Genomic DNA, 24114 nt, shown 5'->3' with positions numbered 1-24114 from the left:
CAACACATGAGCACATCTGTCAGTGCCATGAAGTAGAACTTTTTCCAGCCAGGACAGTCTGTCTTTCTCATTTTCCTCATTTCTGTTTTTCTCCTGGGCCATTTTTTTATGCTGTCTTCTTGAGAATAAAACATGAAAATGTGCAATATCTTTCCACAAATGGAAAGAAGAAGATATTGCTCTTTTCAGGTGGCTATTACTGAGGTGTTGGTGGTGGCGGGCTGATATGAGTGTGTTTGTCTTTTCTAGAAACTGGAACTGGATCGCTTTATGCTCTATGCCCACGGACCAGACCTGTGTCGGGAGTCGGACTTGCGGCACGCCATGGCCAACTGCTTTGAGGCTCTCATCGGTAAGGTTCCCTCGAGATCAAAACAGAGGCGGCGATGATGCAGAACCAAAAAAAAAATGGAAAGTCATTTTGCATTTGTCTGTCTTTCTTTCCTTTCAGGAGTAGATTTACATACACCAGAAGCCAACACTATTTATCTCGGTTATAATCGCAGCACAGAAATATGTGTGGGTTTAATCTTCTAGTTTTACTGGAGCACAGCACAGATATTTTTATTAAAAACGCTATTATCTATAAATGTTTAATTCACCTGCTTCATATGCTTTAACCTGTAGTGTAACTCAGGTTTAAGCTGTGTAAATAGCCACAGTAGATCTCCCATTAGGCTTTGGGAACATTACACAGCTTTATTGATCTCAGGAGATGTGGTTTGACCTCTGGCTGGACACGCGGTCCCCAGAGTACAGCTCTGCTTTACCCTCCACCAAACGCATAGCTCTCACTGATAGTTTGTGCTGTGACTGGAACCTCATGCTGGTAACCACAAACAAGCACAGCCACACATCTCTCTCTTTCCTCATCCAACCACATGGGCAGCGCTAAGCTAAGCCTCGCTCCTGGAGAGCTGCGGAGTTGGCATTCTCATCTTATCACCATCTTGATTGAACCAGTTCAGCCATCTCTGAGCTCCACTGATGATAGATACAGAAAGTGGGTGGCTTTAAAGAGATCATCTTTGCACCTCCTTTTCTCCCCCCCTTCACCAAAAACAGCAGTACACGAGGAGCGGCAGGGAAAGTGCTGACTGGCACCGCGGCCCCCTGTCGGCCCGGGGGCCCCGTACTTGTAACGGCTTCATTATCGGCAGAGACAAAGTCATAATCTATTCTGTCCTGTGGCTGTCACCGCCTCATTTCTGCACACATCCAAGCACGAAGCAGCAGGGCCGCGGCACTGCCTCCCTGTCTCTTTTTCTCTTTCTGCTCTCTTGTTTTCTGTCTGAAATTTCAGCTAAATAATGAATCAATGAATTCATTTTTCTTCATACAGTTCAAACACATCTTAACAAACAACAACAGCAACCTACTGTCACCGTAAATAATTGAGAATGGATTAGAAAAAAAGAATATTCGCTCATCTTGAACTGAGCGGCAGCAACGTGTCTCATAAAAGTTGGGAAAGGTCCATGTTTCCCAATGTGTAGCATCCCCTCTTCTTTTAACAACATCTGTAAACATCTGGACCTGAGGGGACCAGCAGCTGGACCTTTGGGAGAGGAGTGTTGTCCCATCCCTGTCTGATGGAGGATTCTAGCTGCTCAGCAGTCTTGGCTCTTCTTTGTTGTATTTCAGATGGTGAAACATCTGGACTGCAGGCAGGTCAGTCCAGCAGCTGGATTCTTCTGCGACAAAGCCATACTGTTGGAACAGATGCAGTATGTGGTTTATCGTTGTCTTGCTGAACTATACAAGGCCTTCATCTGGACGGGGGCATATGTTGCTCTAAAACCTGTTTATACCGTACCTTTCAGCATTGATGGAGCCTTTCCAGATGTGCAGGTTTCCAGTTCCATAGGTGCTAATGCACTGATAAAAAGGCTTCTCAATTACATTCTTCTGATATGGCTCCAGTTTTACATTTCAGTTCTTAAGTACAAAATAACTGTGAATTTTTTTAATCAAAACATATAAAGAATTTATTTGTAGAGTAAGTTCTGACAAGGTTTATATATTATTCCAAAAGCTCTTGTTTGACATTTAATCACTGGGTCTTCTTTTGTTTTATATGTATTTCCACAAATTTCAACACAGTATGTATTGCACCAACATTTCTCATTGAAAATTTCCCCAATTTTATACAAAACAGCCAATAGTTTGAGATTGTTTTTGTTTAACATATGCTTTATGTGGCTTCAGAATGAATTTATGATCTCTAATTACTCCTTAAACTTTTATTTCAATAAAAGTGATGAGTTAGCAGGGCTGCTGTTCCAGAGGAACATGTGAGCGAACCTCCTGTCAGAGAGCGCCCTGTGGTTTTGGGTTAGTAACTGAAAAAGGATCAGCCCCTCCCCTCTCTCCTGCTCATCGCAGACACATGAGCTGAGGAGCACAGCATGCACACGTTTGCACAAATTCAAGACATTCAAAGTAACTTGTATTGAGAGTGGTGTCTAATGTTACCTCTCTTCTCTCACCGATCCTTTTGTCATCTTTTTTTTCTTCACTCAAACGCCTCTTTAAAGACCTTGTTGTCAATCTGTCTCCGACGTACTCTTTATGTCCCTTCCTGCTTGTCTCTCTACTCATAGCCACCTCACTCCCGCAATCATAAGCTGTGCCACGCTTATGATGAGTCACGCTGTCTCTCTGTCATCTCTTCCCATCTTCACCCACGTGCCCTCCAACTGTCTCACCAAACGGTGTGTTGTCTCCTCGGATCGTCTGCGCGTGGATGCTACGAGGGGCACACAAACGCTGTCATTTCGTCTTGGCGCATGACATTTTATCTGACAGAGACGTCACACCACCACTTTCTCAAAAGCAGCAGGTGCCACGTTGACAGACTTGCACTTACATTTGTGTCGCTGTCTTGTTTTGTGAAGTTAGCATCATGCCTTTTGATTTTTTTTCATCCTTTTTAACAGCGTGCACAAGCATAGACTTCAAATGGACCTCTTTCCTTAGACCTTTTCAAAGCTACGATGGAAAATGACACGCTCATAATATTTCCAAAACCCTGGCAGATAGCTTTAACGGCTTACAATACATGTTTTCTGACCTTTGTTTTATTTGTTTCTCTGCCACGGTGACCGTTGAACCTGGGCTGTGTTGGAAATGGCAGATAATCTCCTGCTTTGCATGGACAAGGCTTTCTCTCCGTGGAGCTGAGAACGCTTCTGTCTCCTAACCCTGCGGCAGGGCCATTCTCCTGCTCAAGACAGTGAGAGAAAGAAAGAAAGGGAGAGAGCCAGAGAGAGGAGTGGAGGGAGAGCTGCAGAGGAATGGAAAGCGAAGGCATCTGCAATGCAAATGGGTGCCCTGCAACCCTGAATAATTCAAAGTGTTGAATAGAAATCTTGCTTTTCTGATCCCCTGTCATTAACTTCTGTCGGAGTGGGCCATTCTCATTTAGGCTCTTTTGGCCTGTGCGCCTCCTATTCTGTACCACCACCACCACCTCCTCTCTTCTCTTTCTCTCTCTCTCTTTCTCACCCTCGTCTTCTGTGCTTTTACTCTTTTGCCCACTTTACCTCTTCCTCTTTAGAAACCTCTTCCTTCGGCTGCGTTTTCATAGAAAGTCTGCTTGCCTGTTACCTCCCGTTTCCTTCTCAGGTCCTCCTCACTGATAAGCGCTGTCGCTCCCTTCCTACTGAAGGGTTTGAAAAGAATTGAGAAGAAGAAAAGAGTCCCCACTCTGTTTTTATGGCCCTAATTTCCTTGTACAGTTGATCTGTGGATTATTCGCTGCCAGCAGCCATGGGGGATACAGATGGTGAACCTTTGTGAGGCCTCTCTCTAAGCTCTTCCGTATTAAAAGAATGCAGAGAAAGGATTATCTCTCACTTGCTGAATATCAGATTCATACACAATGCACGCGGTGTATTCATTCAAAAAGTAGTGCTCCCTTTGTTAATTGCTGCAGCGGTAGCAGTGAGGGAGTTGGTTTCTTTTTTTTTTTTTTTTTCTCCATCTCAATCCTTGGTCCTCATTTTGAAGAATAAGATATCTGATATTAGATTGTTCTCAAGCTGCCGTGGTGAAAATTCTATTTCAATGTTCTGGTTTTGTTTATTTCTTTGCCTCTAATGTGTTTGTTTCTGTGTCCGTCTGCTACTTCAGCCCCCATCGAGCCGAGAGTGAGCAGCTTAATATATTATTTGATGGATTAGAGCCTGAGCGTTTTTGAATAATTCATTCTAAGTTATTAATGTGACTGTCAGCCGCTGGTGTTTCATATGTCCCTGACTCTGGGTTTTTATTGGTCACTGAAAGCCTGCAGACATTGGAATTCTATTCCTAAACATAACACTGTATAGTTGGCATGGACGTCCAACTTGGACTAGTGACAGATGTGGAGATTCATTAGAGGCTGGCCTTCTCTGGCCATGACTGATACTCTGTGAACAGTGTGGGATGGAAACTCGGTTACTGTTTCTGTCTTTTGCCTGCTCATTGTCAAATTTCCAGGGGAAATTTCTTCAGGGCTGTGTGTTGATTTCTTTTAGTTCATTTCAAACATAAGGAAGTAACTGTTCCTGCTATCCTGCCGGACTGAAATAAAACATTTATTGATGCAGAACATGGGTATTTTAATTATACAGTACAGTAAGTGTGTATCTACTCTTGATTTCTTTATATACTGATAGAAACTCTAGGAATTGGTTGCATTGAAATTGAATATTTGGTCTGAGCTCCTTTATTCTTCACACAACCTGAACCCTCTTAGAAAAGCTGTCTGTCATTTCTTGAAGTAGTCTTCAGGAATAGTTCTCCAGGCTTCTTGAAGGACATCCCAAAGCTCTTCTTTGGATGTCGGCTGCCTTTTGTTCCGTTCTCTGTCAGATGATCCCACACTGCTTCAATAATGTTGAGGTCCGGGCTCTGGAGAGGATTCATCCCTCCATAAGACCTGTTGCCACTGATTTTCAGTCCACTTCTTGTGTCATTTGGCATAGCTCAGCCTTTTCTCCCTGTTTCCCTTCCTTAAGAATGGCTTCTTGACAGCCAGCCTTCCATGGAGACCATTTCTGATGAGGCTTGGGCCAACAGTAGATGGATCAGCTGAAGGTCCAGATGCATCTCTCAGGTCCTGTGTCGGGTCTTTGCTGGATTTTTTCCTCTTTCTTAAGGACATCACTTTCAGATACTGTTCATCTGCTGTAGATAGTTTTTTAGGCCTGACACTTCTTCTTTTGTCCTCCACTTGTTCAGTTTCCTCAAACGTTTTAAGGACACACTGCACACCACGCTGAGATATGCCAAGTTTTCAGCTAAAAGCTCTTTGGGAATCACCTTGTTGCTGCAGAAATCCTATTCTCTGTCTGTCAAACTGTGTTATCTTTGCTGTTTTTCATGAAACGTGTCTTTGTGACAGGCTGCTAGTAACAAAGTGCTGGACACAATTTGAAATTGTTTCTCTAGTTTTGTGCTTGAATGATTCATAGGTGAGTGTTAAGTGACTAAACACAAGAAAAAGCCAATTCCTCAAAAAATGGTCAAAAATTCATGGACTGAGCAGAAAATGAGTGCAAAAGCAGCCAATGTCCAAAGAAAACTTAAAAAGACCCTTAGAAAGCCTGGGGAACTATTGCTTGAATTCAATTACAAGAAGGTCTGGCTGCTTTAAAGTAAAATCTAAAGAAATGAGGGATGGCTTTGCACAGCAACAGTTTTGTTTTAGGTTCCTTTGATAAAGGAACAAAATGATTTAATTTTCACTGAAGTGCTGTTGAGCTCCAGTTTTTCATCACTCCTCTGGTTTTATGGGCATTGGTGGGTGACTGTGCCCTTTATGCACACTCAGTGTGATTATTCATGTATATTTATCTCAGTTTATCTCTGCCTTTTTGTTCTGGTTTGTCTGGCGGGACCTAACAGCTCTCTGGGCCGAATAAATGCTGGAGCTCTGAGACTGCAGAGTGATTTGGCCAGGGCATGATGTTACTGCAAGATGAGCTGTGGAGAGAAGCTGGTGTATGCTATAATTGCCAGTTGAGTTGGCTGTGTGTCTTTGTGGGTTGTGTATATTCAGAGCGTCAGCTACAACTTTGCAGGCTGATGTGGTGGACTGAGGAGCACAGATCTCCATTTAATGATTGCAACAACTTGTGTGTTTGATTGGATTGCTTTGGGCTGGACTTTTTGCACAGACAGCCTCCTTGTCAGGAGTGTTCTCACTCGGCTTCATCTTGGTTTCCTCATCCAGAGGCCCTTTGATTGACACCAAAGGTGTTGCTTTTAGATTTTTTGATACCCGTTGAAATCCCTGGAGGCTCTCCTGGTTTCTCGCTGCTTACCACCACGTTCTCCTTCCTCTTGGATGAAGTTCTGAAACTCTAATAAGAAAACTTTGAATTTTAACAACTTTGAGGCCTCCGCTTGGTGAACTTTTCAAATGTGCCTTATCATCAGAACATGAAGGAAACTGCCTCCCAGCCCCACCCATTTCATCCTGCCCTCAGTTCTCACACACATGAATGCTTTTTAGTCATAGTTGAAAGACATTTAGAACTTGGTTGTCGAAGGGAGTTCTTATCCTCCCACAGCTGGTCTCCAGAGGAAACATCTGCTGCGTAGCAGTGTTTAGAACTGAGGTCCACATGATGTTAAAACCACAAATCTCACTGCTGATGCTTAGAGGAAAACATCCTGTGAAGAACCGCTCTCGTCTCTCAAACCCTTTGTGGTCGGCCTCAGTGAGACGCTCAGCCGGTCACGTCAAGCCTGTGGAAGGTTTTGCTTGTGATCACATCTGCACGGCGTTTAGTGGCTTTCTATGTTGGTGGACTGAAAGAAGGCTGGAGATTTATACCTACTGATTTACAGGCTTGTTGTGTTGGGACGTCGCCTGGGCACAAGTACTGCAGGAAATTACTTTTTGGCTAATAGCCACAGAGCCTCCCAAAATTGACAAGCTGCATTCAGTATTTTACTGCTCTACTGTATTTTTATTTTAATAAAGTGACTGCTGGGTGAGACAAAGCTGTCAGGCTTAGTCACATTTTCTGAACATCTAGGCAATGGCTGTTAGTAATTTTCCATTCTGTTTAGAAGTAAATGGCATAAAAGGCAGAGAGTGGGAGAGCATTTGTGTTTTTCTTTGTGCTAGGTGGTTTGTTTGTATTTCTTTATGGTTTTGGTTATGTGGGCTGCACCCATACTGCTTGTGTGTGTGTGTGTGTTTGAAAATGGCCTGTTAGCCATCTGAAAGCAGTTTCCCCTACTCAGATGATGAATCCCTCATATGTTTTTGATGTCGTCCATGAAAGCAGTTAGACTTGCGACTGCACCGCGCCCCATTTCCACCGGCTCATTTATGCTCATAATAAAAACCACCGCACGATTGTATACCCAATTTGCCAGGTGGTTATTGCTTTCTAAATTGAATGAGCCACCCTAAGTGTGATGGTTTAGATGTTGGATGCAGCTTTAAGGCACCATGATAGTTCCACTGTTTTTAGCAGAACCAGAAGAAGTGCCAAATAACAAAAGGCACACAAGGAGAGTTGACTTGAGTGAGCTGCAGAAGCTGCATATCATTCCCATACAGAGGAAATGTGGGATACTGGTTCTTTGCTTACTGTGATGGCAGCTCTCCTCTATCAGATGACTTCCTTTGTCCTGTTTCTTTTGTGTACTCATGTTGGTGTATGCACATTGTGTATAAGACGTATTTTCTTCCCTGCTTGAAATTTTTGTTCAGTTCAGCGAACATCTGCTCAGATAAGTCATGTCCGAGTGTGTAGGTGAGTGACAAAGACGACATTCAGCTTTTTCATCAGTTTGCCTTTATTTCACACAGCAGCCCAACGTTCTGGTCCAAAAGGGAAAACGTCTGAAAATCAGCAGGGATTTGGAGAATTAGAATTAGTTTCTGTACATTGGACACTGTGGCTGTGAATATTTGTGCCGGTGCCATGTTAACTGACACCGTCAGCACTGACCACACTTTTTACAACGTAAATGTTAATAATTCAACGCAGACACATCAGTTTGTTATTTCTGTATAATATTAAAGTTGTCTATGATGTTCTTTTAAGACATTTTCTTAAAGGCTGCCTAATTTAAACTCAGCACTCAGCCCTCGTATTGGTCAGGTCAAAAATAAAGTTGAATGCATTTCTTTAAACTCTGCTTTTCTGTGGAATGTTGTGCTATTCTGATGACTTTAGCAGGCGTATGGAACCTTTTCCAGCCTGCTCTGGTGGAATTTTCTCCATCGTTTCCCTTCATGGTCGTACTTGCTTGCTTTTTCTATCTTGGGTGAACAGAAACATTGACTGGAGAAACATTTTAAACCCAACTCCAGCTGGTTGCTCACTGCACTGTGTGTCGGTCTACACCCTTTACATGCTGGACCAACCAGGCTGAGTCTGCACCAGCCGGCACATGATCTCATCCACTGGCGCAATTGGCATATAAATCTTCATTAAATGGATGATTAAAGTCAATGACTGATGAATAGGTTTCATCCCAGACTGTCCGTTAACCATCAAATGTTTGCGGTTTGTTGCTCTCTTGCACATTTACCAACAATGACTGACGATTACTCCGACAGATCGTTGTGGTTTTAAAGTGACTCCCCCCTTGTGCCTCCAAACTTATGAACTCCTCCCTCATCATCACTTCTGGGCGGCTCATGCGCCGGGAAAGAGGCGGGGAGACGACCCTGTGTTTGAAATCCTACTTTCCAAAGCACGAGAGCAGGCTCTGATTGATCGAAAAGTCATGAACAAAGTCTGTAATTGGTCCACGTAGTAGCTAAGCATGTGACACAGACTCCTAATCCATGCATGAGGTTTATACGACCTTCGCTTGTTCCATCTCACTTTCTTCACTGATGCCGTTCCTCTGCCTCCTCCTCCTGCTCCTAACAGAAGGGGAGGTGGATCTGCACAGGAACCCTAAGGTCATTTCTCCATTATAAAGCAATAAAAATGCACTCCTACTTTTAATAAAGCAATTATAACTCATTGCCGAGTTCAATTAATTAGAAGTTTTTCATTAGGAGAGAAGTCAGAAATTGCCTCAGAATTGCTGGAAATGCTTCACACCAGTGTTGCTTTGTTGGAATGTCAGGCCTTCACCGTAACTTTAAATCAGCGTTAGGATGCGTTGGATTCAGAGAGCACTTTACAGAATAAAAGATTGTATTGATTTAATCTCCATCCATCCTGGGTTTCTTCTTTTTATTGCAGGGGCTGTGTATTTGGAAGGAGGCTTGGAGGAGTCCCGGCAGCTCTTTGGAAGACTGCTTTTTAACAGTGAGGTATGTGGAAACAAACAAAAATCGCTTCGTATCTCGGCTCTGATTTGGTTTTTGTCCTTTGCCACGTTGGAGTGTTATGCACAGGATTTGCAGGAGCATGTGTGTTTTTCTTTTTCAGCTGAGATTTTCTACATTTCGATCTGTGGAAGAAGTTTCCGTCTCTTTTATTCACTCAAACCCACACGCTGCATGTTTTGGCAACGCGCCCCGCATTGCACTACCGTGAGGCTTTGCCAGCTCCAAAGCCTGAGATCTCACTAAGTCTTTCTTTTTTTCTGCAGTACTTTGACTAAATACACAAAGAGGAAACAATAAGACTGAGAGAAACAAAGATCAGGATGAAGGCTGAGCATAGCTGGTTTCTTTTGGAAAAAAACAACTGGAGGTGTGGAACGTTATGCTTTGCCAGACTTGAGTGGGACACCTACTATTGTTTGCGTGTATGTGTGTGTGAGAGATCAGCAGGCAGGAATAATTGACGAACGAGTCAGTATTTTCATTTATCTTGGCAAGAAATGTTATGAATCAATTAAATGACTCGCAGCTCGTCTAGGATGTACCAGCAGGCATGGCTCTAATTGGCGATTGAAGTTGTTTGTCTGAGATTCACTTAGTGACTCCCACACACTATGTGCCACACTGACATCTATCAGACATGTTTGATCAAAATCAGTAGTCACTGAGAAACAAATAGAAGGCATCAGGACTGAATCAGTTAAAACACCCTCAGATAACTGATTATCATTAAGTCTATTGAACTTGATATGCATAGAATAATTGTTATACATTTGGCAGCATCATGGTATCAGTCGTACTCGTCTCTCTAGTTTGCGATACTTCTACAGGGTTCAGAAGTTTTTTTTTCTTTTTTTATTGCAGTTTTTTTTACTCTGTATTTGTCAGCACATTTAGCCTTGAGTTGTCTCTTTGTGCTTGGTCAAATTACCTGCAATTTACTGTGTGGCCAGCTCGTGTGTTGGAGAGCTGTTTCTGCGTGGGAAGCTGAAATCCTTGCTTCGGTTTTTTTCTGTCATCCCGTGGCAATGGAAGTACACAAGACGATCTATTGAGTTGTTGTATTGTGAAGGTCGGCATTTCTATGAAAAGAGATTCCCTTTTTTGGGGTCTTTTGAACAGATGTGGATGGAAAAGCTTAAAAATTTCAGCAAGCGTGTTCGTGTTTTTTATTGTAAAGAGCAGTACTGGGTCTTTTAAATGGGTCAGAGATGAGGTACAGTGTGATAAAGACTGATTTGAAAACACCATTCAGCATGTACACAAAGAGAAACAAATTGTTCACTGTAAAAAAAGAAAACCAACAGTTTCATCTCAAAAGATAATGGCAGGATACTCTTGTTTCTAGTCGGACATCAGTTTTCTCACTAAGTGAGACAGCAGTTAAGAGGAAAGTTGGGTCTTTTCATGGTGTTAATTCCAGATGGACTGGAGTAGGGAAACTCAAGAGATGCAGACAAGACTGGACAGGAACTGGATCATAGAACACTTCAGTAATCAGCAAGATCTTTGAATCCGTTCTGAAATCCCTTTTCTCTTGAACCGTAAAGACAACTTTTAGCAATAGCAACAAGGAAACTGCTCAGAATGCAAAGCTGTTTTGAAGGATAGAATAAAGATAGTGGCTAGTGTCTTCCTAGATAAGAACGATGGCCCCAATATTTCCAATGATTAAAGTTATTCATGAAAAAGAGCTCTCTTCATTTAAGGAAGAACTCCCTTTAAAAAAAAAAAAGACCTCCAGCAGAAGGTGGAGGTCTGCCTCAGCTTGTTAGGGTGAAAGGACAGGACCGAGACACAAAGAAAAACTAGAGACACAAACTAAAAGGATGGCACAGGGCCCTTTCTATAAGCTTTGACAGAATTCTTCTTTAGCCGAATCTTAAAGTTTTTGCCTCCTGACCCAAACTGACAGCTGGCAGAGGACTTGGGGTTGCACCTGTGTTTGAAAAATTAAAGGTTTATAGAATTGAAGTAGAAGTCTGAGAGGAAAAACTGCTCTGTCAGTGGAATATGGAACTGTGAGAGAGCTCGGTTATTAACAGGCCTAACAGTTATTAAATTCTGTTCTGGATTTAACGGAGAGCCAATGAGAAGCTAAACTGGAGAAATACGAACTCTGCAGCCACTTTTCAGCAGAACTCACGCTGTGGCATTTAGGATCAGAAGGAGGCTTTTTAAAGACTTTTTGCACACTGGTTAAAGTTCCATTGTGTAGAACCCTGCGTTTTCAGATTCAGTGCTGTTGAGTATATGGGTCGTTGTTGCCCATGGCTATGGTACTTTTGAAAGTGAGAAAGCAACGCATGTTGCATTGCACTCGACAAACAGTGAGTCACACTTGTTTGCACGATAGAAATTCTGAAGAGAAGTTGGGATTTTCAACTTCCTTTTGAAAGTTTTCAGACATTCAGATGGGAGATTGAAATAGTACGGTTTGTCACCCCCCTGCTGAATCCCCTCTGATGGCTGCTCTGTCGTACAAAACTGAGAGGAGACAGATGGACAAAGAGCAGAAAGCCAAACACCAAGCCATTTGGGATGATGGATCTGTGGGTGGGGAGATGTGCGACGGGCCAAAGATGGACGGGCAGAGGGGGAGATCTGCTGAACCTTTGGATTCGTCTCTATTTCTGGTTTAACATGTCAGAATAAGTCTTTACACGGCGTATTACTAAACTAATGAGATGTGGTGAAAAACTGAAGCGTTCTACATTTTTCTATATCACACCGTGGAAGGTTGGGCTGTTCCCATTTGCTGCTATGGTATTCCATTCACACATGGCTGGTCGGATCCACACCCTCCACCTGCACAAAAGGATCACGTTTCATGCCTCTCTTTTGCTCTCTCGAGCAGAAATTCAAATCTGACTACCTAAAACAAAGCATGCATGTAATTTCCACCTCGAGACCTAGTCAGACAAAAGAAAATGTCCCCAGTTTTTCTATCACTGCCTCTGCTATTCCCTAATTGGTATGGCATTCATAGCTGGAACAAAACGGTTATTTTCATCCCCTTGTTTTTCACCTTTACTGGCACCGGTTTCCAAACAACGGGGCTCTTGCCTCAGATGGAATCTAGCTTCATTTCACACAGAAGCCTGAAGGAGACAATAGATGCTAATTTGCTAATGACATTACTGTGGAGGTTATTAATGCATCAGCAGAGAGACAGGAAGCATCTTCTACAGGGGAAGCTGCTCGTTTGCTCCCAACCTGGACTCAACTGCAGCACAATATTGCAGGGAAAAGATGTTGATGCCACTGTGCTGTCCTGAGGGAAGGGCCTCTTTTAGGAGGAGCAATCATCATAATGATCTCTCTAGCTGCCCATGGGCTAATCTGTTGGATTTTATTAACACCACACAGACAAATGCTCTCAAACACCAAATTCAGCTAAGGTTGCTGTGACAACTAAGACGGTCACTGTGGTGCTGAAACAATGACTTTTGGTAATATGGCATTGCAGCTCTCTTCCTACCTTTCTCGCCACAGGGTGCAGTACCTAAAATATGGACTCAGATTGGTGTCAGTAATTAATGTAACTTTTTACTGTAAATTAATTTTCCTTCATGTGCATATGTGAGAGAACAATAACCTGTGCAGACCAACAGTAGAACTCATGGTACTGTTTTATTGGGAAAATGAGAGCTTTGCCTCACACAATGTGGAGAGAACTCAAGGTAGTGTCTACTGTACAAGTCTATAAGGGCAAGATCCTGGAACGTTTTAATTTTTAAATTTTTACTCACCGTTCCAATCTTGTAGGAATCCTTTATATGTGGCTAGTTAATATGTGAGAGCTCAGCATTTTGTTGCTTAGTTCAACAAAAGAAACTGGCAAAGTTGGCTTGCAAGGCCGGTTACACTGGCACAAATCGGCTTCTGTATAAAAACAGGGCATCTGAGCAGTTTGGTTTTAAACAGACGCAAATATTCTTTCAATCCTTTCCTCCCTCTTTGGCCTTTTTAGCAGTTTTAGTATGCATTCTGACATACGGGCAAAACATTTCCTGCGATGCTAGGATTCTACACGGATGATAAACTTCCTCCTCATGAAGGTCAACTGACTGGCGTGCTGTGGTGATAACACCTCTCTCTGCTGGGCTGATTCAAGCAGATTCTTTCTGCTGAAACACAGGTTGTGCTTTAAAAAAAAAAAAAACACAATTCATTTTTCTCTTCACACAGCTACTCTTAACTCCACGGCCGTGGCAAGGAGGTGGACTGACAGGAACTCTAAAAGCTGTCTATAGATATTATATACTTCATCAAAGAATTGGCATAGGTTTTCCACTAACTTGTCAGATCACCTTGACCATTTACTGAAAGAAGCCTCTGTTTTGGGCTTCTTTTATGTTGATATTGATCAGCGATGCTACCTTTTATCGACCTCGGTGCTGCACTACCATGTTTGATGGATTGATTGGCAGCCTGTAGCAGGAGACCAATTTGTCAGGGAGCACTGGACCTTGTCAGAGAAGAACACTATTGTGCCCCAATCATTGATGGCCTACAATCCCAAGGGCTTGTTGGGTGCAGAGTGTGTATGTGGTGGATGGTATAGGGCTGTTGACTATTCACGGTTGGCTTGTAAGGCTCAAATATGTTCAAAAGCGAGTTTGTGTCTTGCATCCCTCGTGGGCAGAGCAGCTCTGATGGAAGGCCACCTTAAAACAGAGATCACAGGTGATTTCAACCAAGCTAGCTTTCATTTAGCGTTTAATTTCAACTCTCATTACACGTGGGCTTTTGACAGCCAAATAAACATGTTTGCTGTTCTTCTTTTTTTTTTTCCTCCCCCTGTTTGTTGCACCAGAGTTATATCCTCCAAATGGCTGTGATTCAGCTGCTGCACATGATGATTTGTGCTCCCAGTAATTATACCTTCCTCGTTCTGGAGGAGAGAAAGAAAGGAGGGAGAAAAAAGACTGTTGTTATTCTTAAATCCCCACTCGATGCTGGCTTAATCATTGTCTGACTTGTCTTTGGAATGGCTGTAATTGAAACATTAGCTGTTCGGGTCTATATACAGCATGTGGGCGGATCGTGTGCGCCCTGTGGATGGATTTTAATCATAAGCCTGGATCACAAGCCGGTGCTACTTCTATGTACTTCAGTTTTCTCATAGTTTTTTATTTTTTTCCCCTTTTCTTGTTCTTTTTATTTCATGCCTGCTTATGTGCACATTTTGTTTTTAATGCAACACTCTCATGTATTTGAGAGGAAAATGTGGGATGGCAGCATCGCTGTGAAAACATGTCATCCATTAGCCCCTGCTATTGACATCCTTTAAGTGATCTTCACAGCCAGCAGCTCATGTATTTACAAGTGAGCGTGGAGTTGACTTAATACCTGTTACTTATTTAGTGCTTTCCAGCTCCAGTCCCAGACTTAGATACAAGCAACCAACGGTAAGCATTTACTCAAATGTATTGATCGGAGTCATGAATTTTACATTGGCTGTTCAAAGTGATGGGTTGCAAGCTTGGTGGGTTTAGAAAAGGAGGCATCCATTCCATGCTGCTGACCACACACCACCCCCACCCCAAAATGCTCTAACGCTGTATTTTAAAGGTTTATCTCCTTGAACTCTTTAAACACCCGAGTGACACAGTGCTTCAGAGGCCATCTCCGCTTCTCTATCTCTACCACAACGCACCCAATATTAGACCTGAGGCCCAAAGCTGCCTCTGGCTGGCGTTGTCCTTGGCAACAGCTTGAGAGCCACAGTTTTCTTTTCCTCTCTCTGTGCAGTTTGCTTTTCAGCATCTGTCTCTACCGTTTAATCTTGTTTGGTAACCTCAGGGCAGGGTTTAGGAAACCTGTTGATTTTGCACATACGTCTGTCTCAGAGACGGCGCATCCCTCAAAAATACCCCAGCAACCCATGTCTTCTTCTCAATTCCACGACACACCCCATTCTTTAACAGCTCCACAGAAGGTGGGGAATATGGAGGGGTCTCAAAATTAGAAGAATTATGGCTGGACCTGGATAATTTTTGCGTCTTTCGGACTCCTGTTTTGTTTTGATCCCTCTTTGAAGCGGTTTTCTCACACCGGCTGCAGTTCTTGACATCTCCATTGATATTCTGAAACAGCTGCACGGAGATTGTGTTTGGTTCAAATAAATTCCCTTCAGTTGAGTTCACATCAAAAGTAATCTTAAAACTAACTTACCGGCTGTTTGTTTCAGTGGAGAAGGGCTCATGTTGATCACACTATCCATTAAATATGTATTCAGTGTAAGTGTTACATCACCTGAAGAGGTAAATGACGACTGAATCTATATTTTTCTGTAGAGCCTTTTATGCTTCATAAACCAGTACTCTGAACTTTTCTATGAGAGATATTTCTTTTTGTGTTTATATTCATCAATTTAAATCCCCTCACACCAACAGGAGATGCAGTCATTTCTTCTGTCTGACTCTTCCTGTCTGTTCTTCACAGGACCTGCGGGAGGTCTGGCTCAACTACCCATCGCACCCCCTGCAGGTTGGTTGAGATGTGTTTTATTATTCATGTTTATTCATGTTTATTTTGTCTGGTGCCTCTCATTAAAACTCACCTCATGCTCAGGACAAAAAAATAAGGGGAGATCTTTGAAGCTTTCCAGCATAAATGTTTTTTTCTTTTTTTCTTTGTGATGTATGCGTTGGTCACAGAGGTGGGCAGGCTGTTAGTTATTTTTCCTGAGGGTTTCTGAGTTCTTTCTAACTGTCACATGTCCCCCTGCAGCCCTCCACCAACATTATTGTACTGCTTCTGTTCATCCATTTTTTAATGTACTTCTTCACTCTTCTTCTCGTGCCATTCCTCCTTAATTTGTTTTTCTCAATCATCTTGCTTTTTTTAACTGCCTCTTTCTTCACTCTGTGCCGTTCTCTGGATTGCAGGATCTGCTCCGAAACACCAAACATTTTGACAGTGTTTGTTTGAAATTAGGATTTGGGAGAAGAGATCAAAGATGCCGTAACAGGATTACTGTCCCGAATCACATGGGCCCTCCAGGGACCGTCAGGCATCCTTCTCTCTGATGTGTTTGTGGAGAGAAAGTGTTTCTTTGTGCGTATGCCGAGACTTGTCTTTGAGCACTTTATTCTCTCCACCTCGCACCATATGTACAAGTGTTGCTGTGTTTACACATAAACATGTGTGCTTTTTGTTTATGCACATCTTTGCCTCCTCAGTCCTCTCGTTGTCTTCCCTAAATGCGAAGATTTGCAGACAGCTTTGATTAAATTCGCTGCAGTCTGTTTTTCAGGGATGTTGCACAGCGCAGGTCCCAGCAGCGGCGGGTACCAAGGACAGGGTGGAGCCCCGGGAGTCAGCCCTGCAACCGCTCTGTGGTGCGTAGGGCACCTCCACAGTGTGGTGCAGGAGTAGTCATTAGCCGCCTCAGAGCTGCAGCCTCATTATCACGCCCCCCTTGTTGCTGAGGTTATCCACTGGGTGGTCCACTACCAGTGGCGTAATTCCTGTTAAATTGTGCCAACCTCAGGGTAGCTTTATGGCATCCTGACCTTTTGGCTTGAGATGATAGAATTCAAGCCATTTCAGATATGAAAAAAACATCCTCCACTTCATCATTTATTTATTTGCTCCATAACTGGCGAAGACCCCCCAAGAGTTTGAACATCATGCCTAAAACTGTTGCTGAAAAGGAACAAGGTGTAACCTAATTCCCTTCCCCACCAAGATAAGGATGAAGAAATGGAGGTGAAAGAGGAGCTGCCCTAATGAGGTTTGAGCTGACGGTGCTGGCAGCTCGCCATGGCGTGTGTAATTACGCGTACACAACACTTTGGCATCCACGCATACATTAGCCTTACCGCCGACACGCCGTACGGAGCCATGTGGAACGGCTCGGGTTTTCAGGCACCTCTCGGTGTCTTTCGTGTTCACTTTATTTTCACCAGCGCATGATCACCCCCAGCTCTCCAGGTTGATTTAGCAGAACGTCATTTACGCTGAGCGTGGATTAGAAAACTTCTCCTGTAGTTTATAGGGGCGGTGCACGAGTGTCAAGCTTTTTGGGCCTCGGCTCTGATTCTGCTGTCTGTCTGGACTGAGCTGAAAGTGAGGCTTTGAAGCCATTTCAAAGATCTATTTTTAAATGATTTATTTCATGGTTTCTGTTGATTTATTTTATTTATTTCTCCTCGCTTCACTTCGTTTGAAGCCTTGCTACTGGCCATTCCCCCTGAAGGGTAGCTAGTGCCTGTGAGCGCTGAACTCGTCAGATGTCGTTAGCTGTGATTCATGACATCTAAACGTCTTTCGTTAATTAACAGAGGAAAAGAAGGCAGGAATGAAGTGTTTCTTAGAACATACTGGAAGATGGAACCATGATGTTACCGCCAGCGCTCCAATTAAAATGCTGAGTTAAAAAATACATCTCTGCTCTGACACGGGAGACTGAAGAAGCTGTTCACTTGTCATTGCCTCACGAGAACATAAAGAAAATGCTTGGAAATTTTAGAAAATGACCATCTCCCCTCAGAGATGACTCTTGAATGTGGTCCTTCTTATTTTTTTTGGGGGCACTATGCAGCAAGACGGAAGAGCCTAGAATGGTTATTTGAATGTGCTTTCGTTCTCTTTGAAAGTCCACATGAAATTGCTCTCAATGTTTTTATTTTCTGTGGAAAAGATGTCTTGGTCAAGCCAACAGTTGCACCACAGAGAGACCAATTAGATGATTCCAGCAGCCTAATTAATGCACACATAAGGATATCTCTTGATTCAACAAACATGGATGCACTTATTTTCTTAGCATATCATTTCTTCTCCTAATGAGCACAGTCATGAGCAAATATTGCAGTTAAAGACAGCAGCGTTAGTGTGCTAAACTTATGTGCCTCTGAACTCACCAAGCCCTCGAGCTAGTGTTTAAAGATTCATCTGCAGTGTTCTTTTCACGCAAAACCATTCTCTCAAATCTCATCTCAGTCACAATGGTAGCAGTCTCTGATATAGCCTGCGTGTGAACAAGCAAGAGTCACTGAGAGATATTAATCGACTGCAGAAATCTCCAGATTTAGGAAGAAAAGGGAAGTTGTTTGACTTAAGAGTTAGTGACGCAGAGATTTCGTCTACAAAAGATCATCTGAGTTTGTTTTGAGGCGGAGTAAAAATACTCTCTAAATAGTGCCTCAAGCAGCACAAACAGTATGTTCACTTTACACAGGCACGCGATCTGACATCCTTATGCAGAATGACTTCATTTAACAATTTTTCGTCTTTGCGAATGTTAATGATGCTTGTAGTCTCACTGGTCTTTACTGGAAACACACTGTTTACTAATGGTGGTTACTGTGGGCTGAAGATCATGCAGGAGACCCGGGGGTTGAATTGGTTGCAATGGGTGTGCTGAGACAAAGCAAATGTGTCCATGAAGCCCACCCCGACTCTTACTACTCACTATACGTGTTGTATTAATACAAAAAGATTCAAATCAGTATTTTGGAAAACAAAAGCAGCTATGACACATTTTGTTTTGTGTAAAATCTTGAATTCCAATTTCTTCTTGTGTATCCTGAGATGCTGTTTTTGAGATTTTTAGATTCTCGTCTTTTTCTCTCCAGTGTTGCTGAGCTTTGAAGCTCACGACCACCTTAATAATCAGACTGGCATCTGGTTCTTGCAGGAAACCAATATTTTAGGCTTTGAACCTTTTTTTTTTTTTTTTTCAACAAAGCACTGTTTGAACATAACAAATCAAAATCCTTTAATGGTTCATTTGATTGCAGTTGCGTTGGGTGAAGCAAAATTTGATCAAATCGGTCAATAGCATCTCAGCACTGACACCATTTCCACAGTGTGAAAAATGTTAAAAATGGCCAGTTTCTGCCAAACTGAACCCTTTCAGTGGCCATGAATCGTCCCATGTCTTGCCACTGAACCTCCTTTGTTTTATCTTCTTTAGGTGCAGGAGCCTCAGACAGACAGGCAGCTGATTGAGACGTCTCCTGTCCTCCAGAAACTGACCAGCTTTGAGGGTTCTATTGGAGTTTTGTTCACACATGTGCGCCTGCTGGCCAGAGCGTTCACCTTGAGGACCGTTGGCTTCAACCACCTCACCCTGTGAGTGCAGTCTCTGCCTGTTTGTCGCTAATAGAGTTACAGCTAATTGAAATGCAAAGCAGTCCACTCGTTGGCCAGATGTGATTTGCATGGTACACGTAGGCAGTGTTTTAGTGTTGTTCCCCTCAGAGCTTGATGCATTATAATGTATAATATAATCTGAGAATCTGGGAGTTTTCTATGTGGAGCATTTTAAAAAGTTGTATCTGTCATGAATGTGGCAGCCTCCTCCTCCCACTTCATCATTATGTTTACCTCCTGCAGCTCCAACGTGTTCCTGCAGTCAGTAAAGCTGCCTGCATAACAGATGACATCTGGAATGTCACATTCAAAGTATCTAAGAGAAAATGGCTTCTTTTAATGTTTTTTGGCCCTTGGTATAATGTTAGCATTTCACAGCATACTGAAAAAGAGACGCCCAAGAGGATCTGAAGTCCCCATATCTGTGTGATGCCTTTGGGGTTATGGCAGTGGGGCCATAACCCCACTGCCTCATGGGAAATGCAGTTTAGATTCATTGGGCAGAAGGTTTTAGATTTCTTTTCCGTCCATCGCAGCCACATCACGTCTTTCACCATCATGCGTCATTCTGCCCTGTGGTTTCTTGGAATCTTTGTGAAATGATTCTTTTTGATGCACATTTAATTAAGCCTGGCTCTATTACACAAATGATATTCTGTTGAGAGATACATGTATAGGCGGCTTCTGGTCTGTTTCTCTCTGTTAATTGCAACACTTCACGTCGGTGTTGTTGTGTTTTAGCTCTGACTTTGGGAATGTTTTCACCTCCCTTTGCCTCTGTTATGACGTTTGTTCAATAGTTGGTAAAGTTGCAAACTTCTGCAGGGTTGGTTTAAAATTGATCGTGCTTGGTCTGTTAGTAACGAACGTGCCATTGTTGTAAAGCTACCCTCATTTACTCTTAGAATACAAGTTTAAAAAGAATACAATTTTCATAAGCTGTGCTTCCGCTAATGAGACTGTTCACTTCAATTTGAGGGGTTTCTCATTTTTACTATAAGAGAGTTATTTGCAATTGAAGCTTAACTCACTTCTGAGCTTTACAACTCAACACAATAGTGAGTTTGACAGCTGAAACAAATTAGCCTTGGCAGTGCACGTTTGATATCTTATTGGCAAGCTTCACTCTGTAATTGCTTGCTTAGGTTTGCCACAAGGACACTGCTCTGCGTGTGTGTGTATCATGTGATCACATTCACACATGCCATGTACTGCTGTGCATGCTTTAATCCATCACTTAAATGTCAAACCTCTCCCCACTCGGGGTCAGTCAAGTTGATTAGAGGTCCAGAGGTTTGTCTCCTACCGAGTGTTACTTTGACGACTTTCCAACTCAAGGTTGAAACCAATATTTTCTAACTCAGTGACTTTGTGTTCAGTAATGTAACTCGCTGTATGAAAGTTTAAACTAATGCATTTTTATTTCAATAATTTTTTTGTGTGACTTTTCCTGCAGCAAAGAGGAAAGAATTTATATGTTTTCTTGGTAATTTATGTTCATTAGCTCATTAGTAGCCAAAGGCAGGTTGACCCAAATAGAGCCGACTGACTAAAGCTGGAGCTGAGCAGTGGCTGCCCACGTGGACCAAAGGTTACCCCAAAGTAGGTCATGCTGTCATGATAGAGTGAAGAAGGAGGTCAGATCAGGGAAAGAAAGGTCAGACAATAAGGAAGATTGCTGATGAGGAGATGGGATGGAGATTGGCCTTTGGCCTACCACTTTGAGAAGAAATGGAGGGCAGAGTGACCTAGATTAGGAGGAAACCAGAAGTAAGGAGGGGAGCTGAACATAGAGGAAGCCGTCAATCCACAGGAATGAAGAGCTGAAGCTCCCAAGCACCTAGAACAGAAGAACCAGATGCAGCAAGAATTTCACTGCAAGTTAGATCAATCTCACTCCGCGTTCATTATTTGTAAAATGAACTAAGATTGCACTGTTAAGCTTTGAAATAAGGTATTGAAAACATTTTGGCTTGCAATTACGTTATAATCAAACAGAATTTGAATCTTTAACCACTGTATTTATGTTTATGCATTTTGGCAGCCGATTTTATCCAAAGCGACTCACACTGGTAGGCGTATAGGGGAAGGGGGTCTTGCTTGAGGACCCCTACTGGAGGTAGTACCTTCCATGCAGGGGATTTGAACCCACATCACCCACTTTCCTTGTTGAGTTTTTATTCACTTATGTACCACTTGCACACACATCTGTGTCTATATGCCAATTCATTTAATTCCAATGTCAATTAATTCATTCCTATGGGAAACTCGTTAGTTGTACTGCAACCTCCACCCCCCCACCCCTTCTAAAATTAGCCTTGAATAGCTTCAAAAAGTTTAAGCAAGCAGCAAACAGGCTGTAAAGCTGCTAGTTTTGCTATTTGCTTGATAAAAGCAGTCCAGTGGAAATCTGAATCAGATTAAATAAGGCAAAGCACTTATTGTCACATATTGTGATTAAGGTCAAACTGGTAGTTATGATCAAAGTATTTTACCAGAGTTGCTCCGACTTAAACATCAGGAAGTTCATTAAGTAGCTTTTCTGTGCTGCTACTGTGTCATTCAATCTGTAAGGGCTTGTGTCAACCAAAACAGAACCCAGCTGGCTCTTATTCTGTCACGAGGAAACCACACCCAGTTGTCAACTAGAACGTATAGTCTATACCGGAGTTATGGGACATAATTCTCCCACGCAGAAAGGGCAGTAGTCTATCTACTGTTTACAGAAGAAGAATAGATAGAAAACATGAAAATTCTGTGTTTATTTCTTATCACACCATTGTCATCTGCTCACCATAGAGGATTGTTTGCAGTTTGAGGCTATAGCTATTGGGAACGTTGTGGGAGTGGCGTAGGCAGCGTTTGACCAGCTGGTTGTTGAAGAAAAAAAGGCTGAGATGAAAAATAAGGAGAAACCGCAGTAAGTAGATAAAATCAAAGATTCTCCTGCTTCTCTGAACAGACAATAAGAATTATCTCTTACTGACAGATCTGACTGAATAGGGTTCAACAGTGCAGAGCGTCACACGCTGAAAAGATAAGTGGGATGTTCACCGATGTTCTCAAAGTTTTCTCACATTTATTTATATAGCGCGTCTGAAAACAACTTAAGTGGACCCAAAGTTGTTAGAAAGGCAATAAAAAATGATAAAACCCAGTAATAGAAAGGTTTTTGCTGGTGGAACGAGCGGAATTCTTTTTATTTTGCTCCAAACTAAACTGTCGCTGCATGTTTTTCTGGTGCTTCCGCTAAACAACACCTTTTCAGATGTAGTTGCAGGTCACTCACTTAACCTTACGAAAAACAAGAAACAAGAACATTATTTCCCCAAGAGCCAAGAGGAGTCTGGTTTAAAGACCCAGAGTGCTTCTGCCTCCTCAGAAGGGCTGTTAAAGGTATTTTTGGTCAAAGGCGAATAGAGTCCTCAGCTGCACACTTAAAGTCAATTTTTCCCACCTTACCGGAGCGTTGCGCCTCTGCTGTTGAAGTGAATAAAGGGACTGCTTTTTGTGCCGCTGCGCACAGCAAGACATTCATATTTGACCTGCTCTATGTCCTCTTTCTGCCTCCTTCTCTTCCGCTTTTTCAATCCCTTCCTCACTGTCACTCCACTGTTTCCTTCCTGCCTCCGCCTCCTGTCGGACTTGAAATTAGCTCACATAACGCCCTCAGCACAGCACATGCTCTCTGATACTCCTTGTTTCAAGCTCTCAAACTGTGCATTTGTTAGATTTTGAGAAAAGCTGCAGCAACACTCGTGTTCCCACAAACGGTACTGAAGTATAGGCTGTTCCATCACTGTCCCGTTTCCCCCACCCACCCCATCCCAATCTCAGCTCTTCACGCTTTTATGAGCTGCCTCATAATTAAGGACCTTTTCATTCAGAAGCTCTGTGATTATTTTTCATGTTGGAGGGGACACCAGTGTCCCTTCACCCTTAATGAATCTCTGTCCTGGACCTCAAACCCTTCCATCCTACAAAAATGGTCCTTGTCCGGTGCTTAAAGGATAAATATTTAAGGGATTCCTGGGTTTTTATTCAGGATAACGGGTATCTGAATGTGTCGACCTGAGCTGGGAATTTGTGATGGTTTTCTGAAATAAGACAGAAAGAGATAAAGATCTTTCTTTTTTTTCTGGCTTGTTGAACAACAACATAGATGAGAGGCGATTGTTGAAGGAAGTGGTCTTTATTAGTGAACCACTTTATTAATCAAAACCAAAAGGATTGGAAACACTTTGCTAATCAACTGAGTGTCTAACAGGCGTTTCACTGGGAAACTGAAACTTGCTGGTATTTCACTTCTTTTCAGTAGACACATCTACACTATTGGTCCCCTCATTCCTTATGTCTCTCTGCTGCCTGTGTTTGTTCCATCCAGGCTACACATTGTCTTTTAATTATGGGGCTGCTGGCCTTTGATTATTGGCCTAAAATCTGATCACAGTATACCTCATCAATATGGAAGTCACCCAGCCCTTATGTATCCTCTATCCTATAATGAAAAACAACGTTACATGATGCCGTACAGGTATCCAAGGGGGGATGCCCTGAGGATATGGTTGAGGAATTGTGTAGAGTGCTGGCTTTGCACTGGCTCTTCACTTTTTTCAGCTTCTCACATTCCTCCACAGAATATCCAGCTCTGACACCATGTGCTCCATCACCTCCTCAGTACAGCAGACACCATCGATCTGACTTTGGAC

The 24114-nt window shown here is 42.7% G+C and overlaps 1 protein-coding gene across 1 annotated transcript in view; it reads left to right on the top strand.

The window, feature by feature from the left end:
* The window catches only part of drosha (drosha ribonuclease III), a 95712-nt gene that overhangs the window by 49521 nt on the left and 22077 nt on the right, over nt 1-24114 (top strand). The window contains exons 22-25 of the mRNA XM_072378491.1: nt 250-352; nt 9213-9283; nt 15749-15793; nt 19227-19384. Of these exons, the coding sequence (XP_072234592.1) occupies nt 250-352; nt 9213-9283; nt 15749-15793; nt 19227-19384 (377 nt within the window). The remainder of the gene's footprint in view (nt 1-249; nt 353-9212; nt 9284-15748; nt 15794-19226; nt 19385-24114) is intronic.

The sequence above is a fragment of the Leuresthes tenuis genome, unplaced genomic scaffold (genome assembly GCF_036924035.1).
Source record: "Leuresthes tenuis unplaced genomic scaffold, fLeuTen1.0.hap1 SCAF_24, whole genome shotgun sequence".
NCBI classification, from domain to species: domain Eukaryota; kingdom Metazoa; phylum Chordata; class Actinopteri; order Atheriniformes; family Atherinopsidae; genus Leuresthes; species Leuresthes tenuis.
Note: the sequence above shows the minus strand (reverse complement) of the source record. Positions and strands in the feature narration are given on the sequence as shown.